The sequence below is a fragment of the Labeo rohita genome, chromosome 11 (genome assembly GCF_022985175.1).
Source record: "Labeo rohita strain BAU-BD-2019 chromosome 11, IGBB_LRoh.1.0, whole genome shotgun sequence".
NCBI lineage: Eukaryota > Metazoa > Chordata > Actinopteri > Cypriniformes > Cyprinidae > Labeo > Labeo rohita.
Window position 1 is genome coordinate 2,973,500 of NC_066879.1, and position 5,042 is coordinate 2,978,541.

General features: G+C 40.8%; 1 protein-coding gene across 1 annotated transcript; it reads left to right on the top strand.

Annotated features, from left to right (window-relative positions):
• The first annotated feature begins 856 nt into the window (after positions 1-856).
• LOC127173469 (serine/threonine-protein kinase pim-1) lies at positions 857-3,704 on the top strand. Its single transcript, XM_051123382.1, has 8 exons — positions 857-1,105; positions 1,292-1,670; positions 1,887-2,135; positions 2,278-2,375; positions 2,521-2,571; positions 2,731-3,112; positions 3,215-3,391; positions 3,610-3,704. The coding sequence occupies exons 1-8, from the start codon at positions 857-859 to the stop codon at positions 3,702-3,704; spliced, it is 1,680 nt and encodes a 559-aa protein (XP_050979339.1).
• The last annotated feature ends 1,338 nt before the right edge of the window (positions 3,705-5,042 follow it).

A 5,042-nucleotide genomic window follows, 5' to 3' on the forward strand; every position in this document is an offset into this window, starting at 1 on the left:
TTTTTAGCATTTTTGCCCTTTACTTGATAGGGCAGTATTTAGACAGTAAGCGAAGTGGGAGAGAGAGAGAGGAGGACGGGATCGGGAAGGATCTGCGAGCCGAGACTGGAAAAAGGGACGCTCGAAGCGCAGCGGCGTTCACGTAAACTTCAGCCGACATTCTCCTCCCCGTTAACTTCAAAAACCGACGCGCGGCTCCGATAGCCTTGTGGAGGAGGAGAATGTCGGTTAACAACAATAAAATAAAAGTCTATCAACCGGCACCGTCTCCATTTGTTCTTGTTGTTATGGAAACGTCAGTTCTGGCTACTCGCTTGTCACTGGTCAGCTGTCAAAAAGGCGCTTGACGTAGGGCGTTTCTTTCAGAAAAGTTGAACTTTTTTCAACTTGAAAAGACGCTCTGAGCTGCAGAAAAAGACGCCGGCGGTGGCGTTTAAAAAAAGCGCTCATGACTTTTTGGAAAAGACGGTTTACTCCATAGGATTATAATGTAAAACAGACGCTGGCAGTTTGAAAAAAGGCGCCAAGTGTGAACATAGCCTTATTAATTATGTGCGGTTCCACTGTGAAATTCAAGCACGCGCCCATAGATATTAATGTGCACGCGCCTATGGAACGTTTAGAGTTGGTCATGTGACATTCCTGTGTGAGATCGTAGAATATTAGCGGTGTTCCACAGCTTCCGATGACAGAGTTGACGCGAACTTCGTGAGTGAAATACAGTGTAGAGAATCGACAGAAAGTGATTCTACTGACCGAAACGCTTTAGAAGATACACAGTGTACAGACGCGACGTCTATTCAGACTCGGTTTACACACAGTTTCTCAACGGTTTTTTTTTTAAACATAATCGGAAATGTCCAAGACCTCTGTGTTTGTCACTGAGTGCAGTGAAGTTAGGAGAGAAGGTGTGGATAGTCTGGAGGTGATCAGCCTTCCCTCAGACAAAATGTCTAACTCTGTCAGCCTCGAAAAGGTGACAACTGTCAAAAAGCCTGTCGAGACAACAACAGGTGATTCAGGGAGCGTTAGCTCAGATAATCAAGGTGCCATGGAGGCTTATCCTACAGACAGTGTGGAAAAAAGCCCAACAGGTGAGCTAAAAGTTTGAAAAAAAGAGAGAGAGAAAAGGAGATACAGAGAAAATGTTGTCTTTGTAGTGTTCTTGGCTTAGTGTTTGACAGCATTTCATGACCATGAACCTAAATTTAATACATTCATCAAATAAAAGCCACATTCATTTTCAGGAATTGATTTGTGTGTCATGTATAGTCAGAGATTCTTTGAATAGATTGCTCATTATGCCTTTTTCTTTATTTTAGAAACACCAGCAAAAGAGAAAAAGGGGAAAGGAGTCCGTGCTGTCTTTCGGAGAGTATGGAAGGCTGTGAAGCGCCCCTTCCTTTGCTGTGACCCGAACAGAGTGGTGCCTCTTACGCCACAGCCGGACCAAGAAGATTCAGAGCTAATCCCAGCTCCAAGTCCCTTCAGAATCACACCAACGTCTGACACAGGTCCTGTCGAACCTGAGCCGGTGTGTCTGCCAGGCCAGATCTGTGAAGATGTTGGTCCCTCTAGGATTGAGGAAACGCCAGAAATGCCAGCTGCAGATCTGGCCGATCCCGAGCCGTCACCTATGGAAGATCCATCCGCTTCTGATCTGGGTGACAGTAAGTTGTCATTAACTTACTTTCATTTTATTTCTGCTATCTTTTATTTTCTGTGTTCTGTCTGTTCTCTACCTGTAGTTACAGTTCTGATTGCTTAAAAGTCTACCAGTTACCTTTATTGTACTATTTTTGGTTTAAATTGAATACATTAGTAGCTGCAGCTCTAATAATCATTCACAGAGATGTTTCTTAATACTTTATTATTTTTAATTTTAGAAAAACCCAAAAAAGGGAGGAAGAGGAAAGCAGTCCGTTCGTTCTTCCGGAGATTCCGTAAGGCTGTAAAGCACCTCTTCCCTTGCCGTGAATCGAAGCATGTTACACCCCAAGTGGAACTAGACATTCCTGAGCCAATTCCAGTCCAAGTTCCATCTAAGACCAAGTCTGAGGTCGCAGTTCCAGCCACTCCAGAGTTGTCATTGCATGTGTCAGAGTCATCGGATTCGGAGATCAGTCTGGATTCTGGTGAGTCATTTCTATCTCCAAAGGATAGCAGGCTTTTAAGCTTCTTTAAATGGATCTTATTTGATCTATTCATATCAGAAAATGAAAGGAATTGCAGTCTCATGTATCTCCATGTTTTTTTTTTTCTCTGTGTGTTTTTCAGGAGTTAGAGTGTCTTTCTTTTTAGTGGGAAAGCTTCTAGGATCCGGAAGTTTTGGCAAGGTGTATGAGGGAACCCACATATTTAATGAAAGAATCATGGTAAAGCACTCTTATTGACTTGACCCAGCATTTGCTGCAGCTGTAGAGATGTGTGTCTTGTCTTAATTTAAACAGATTGTAGACGTGCATGTGTAGCACTTTGGTATGCTTGGAAAAATTAACCGTCTGTCTTTGCCGTTCACAGGTTGCCATAAAGAACATCAAGAAACGTGAAACCGACTGCTATCTTGACATCGTAAGTTGACAAATCTAAGTGATATATTTGTATGACTGAGTGACTATTGCTGTAAATACCTGTAGATAACATAAAGCATTAATAAAACGCACAACAAAAAACGCAAGTACAAATGATCGTTCTACAAATCTTCTAAGACAACTGTTTGTTTTTCTCTAGACTGGTCATTCTAAACCCATGCTCGCAGAAGTGGCGATGTTACTTAAGTTGGGACAGGCTCCATTATGCCCCAACATCATCCAGTTACACCAGTGGATTGAGAATAAGAGCAGCTTCTTGCTCATTATGGAGTACCCACAACCATGCAGTACCTTGAATAAGTACATCATGCGTTCAGACAACATCAATGAAGGAAAAGCACTCTGGTTGATCCATCAGTTAGTCCAAGCTGTGAAACACTGCGTTGACCGTGGAGTCTTCCACGGGGATATCCACACAGGGAACATCCTGGTGACTGACTACGGTTTGGAGCTCAAACTAATTGATTTCGGTTGCGCTCGTCCAATCTGCAGTGAGGGCCTTCTCAGCATTGAATATCGAGGTATGTTTCATGCTACCGTAGCGGAGTGCAGTGTCATTGATCATTCACAATACTGTCTTTTTAATAAAGCACTGCTCAGCACTAAACATGTTTCTCTTACAGGAGCAAAACTCTACACCCCACCTGAGGTCATAATGCATACCAAATTCGACGCTGAACCGGCATATGTTTGGGCAATAGGTATTGTGCTGTTTGAAATCTTGCACGGATATTTGCCCTTCAGAGACCAAGACGAAATACTGCGTGGCTACCTTAAAGCGAAACAGAGTTTATCCTCAGGTAAACACAACAGACATCTTTTTACATTTTCTGGTATGACATGACAGGAAGTCTAGCAAGTAACAGATGTTTACCCCTGTGACTGTATCCCTTAATTAGGGATATCTATCAAATAATGAAATTGTATATGGTAAATCATTTACTCTTTAGAAGCTTTTTCATGTCAGCACTTATGTTGAGTAAGACTAACCCGCACTCTCCCTCTGAAAACTTTACAGCATGCCATGACCTGCTTTTCCGATGTTCGATCCGTAATCCAGCTAACAGACTGATGCTGGAGCATCTAGAAGAGCATGGGTGGTTTAATAACTAGATTGCAAGACAGCGGATCCCGTGCATCAGTAAGACGAGAAAAGGTAAGTGTAACACACACAGTAGTTGTTACATTATTTCTCAGTCCCCTCTTGCCCATGCGAAGAGTCACGAACATGGAGATGAGACTCTGTCCACAAACTTTTTCAAAGTTCGTTGTTCAACTGTAACTTACATAAGCATTTTGTAAGAGGTGGTGCAGAGATTCATCCAATAAGAATTGTACAATACATAATATAGCCTTCTTTTACAATCTCCATCTCCCCATTGCACTCCAATTCGTGAGTAAATATCATGATATATATATAAAAAAAAAAACAATATGAATACACAGAGAGAGAAACAGAAAGGTCAGGCTGAGCCTGTTATTTATTTTCTTTTATTTTTCTTTATTTTAGAAAAAATCTACGAAAAGGAAAAAGAGGAAAGAAGTCTGAATCACACCAAACGGCTGACACAGATCTTGTGTGTCTGCCAGGCCAGGTCTGTGAAGTTGTTGAGTCGTTGTGTGTGCCAGGTCCCTCCAGGATTGAGCAAACGTTAGGCACAGATGTGGCCGATCCTGGGTCATCACCTGTGCAAGATCTATCCAGTTCTGATCTGAGTGACAGTGAGTTGTCATTACTTTGGATCATGCTATTTCTCTCATATGTTCTACTCTCTATTATTACCTGCAGTTTTAAGTCTAATTCAACTACTTACAAATCCAGCAATGACTTTTGTTGTACTATTTTCATTTTTAATTTGTTGAAAAATTTCTAATAGTTTATATTCATTTTTCTTCATTTTAGAAAAGGGAAGAAGAGGAAAGCAGTCTATGCTATTATGATTCTGAACCATTGCCTGTCCAAGTTCCATCTGAGATGAAGTTAGAAAATGACATTGTTCCTGTTGAGCCTGAGCCAGACAGTCTGACCAGGCCTGTGCAGCTCTCCAGTCCCTGTCTGTGCAAGTGGCCGACACAGATCCAGCCACTCCAGAGTTGCCACCTGTGTCAGATTCATCACATTTGTCTGAACATATTGTACCTTTTACTTTAAGAGAATAGACTTATACTTTATAATATGCTTTACATTTAGTTCACACTTAAGTATAGTATTTTAATGTTATAAACCTAAATGCATATTATTTGTAATTGATTTTGAATGTAGTGTAGTTTGAATTTAAATTGGTAAGCTCACGTAAGGCCTAGTTTTTAGTTTTTATTATATTATTGTATTTTGTAGTTCTGCTTTTGTCATGAAGATAGCCTTAGATGCTGTTATATATTTGTAATTATTTTTAATAGTAAAGTTGCAATATATGCAAGTATATTTAAAATGCATTTCAACAATAATGC

Excerpts from the sequence above, each read along its gene's own strand:
- LOC127173469 (XM_051123382.1), top strand. The coding sequence starts at position 857 with ATGTCCAAGACCTCTGTGTTTGTCACTGAGTGCAGTGAAGTTAGGAGA. Across the intron at positions 1,671-1,886 it reads CGCTTCTGATCTGGGTGACA|AAAAACCCAAAAAAGGGAGG; the intron begins GTAAGTTGTCAT and ends TTTTAATTTTAG. Across the intron at positions 2,136-2,277 it reads GGAGATCAGTCTGGATTCTG|GAGTTAGAGTGTCTTTCTTT; the intron begins GTGAGTCATTTC and ends TGTGTTTTTCAG.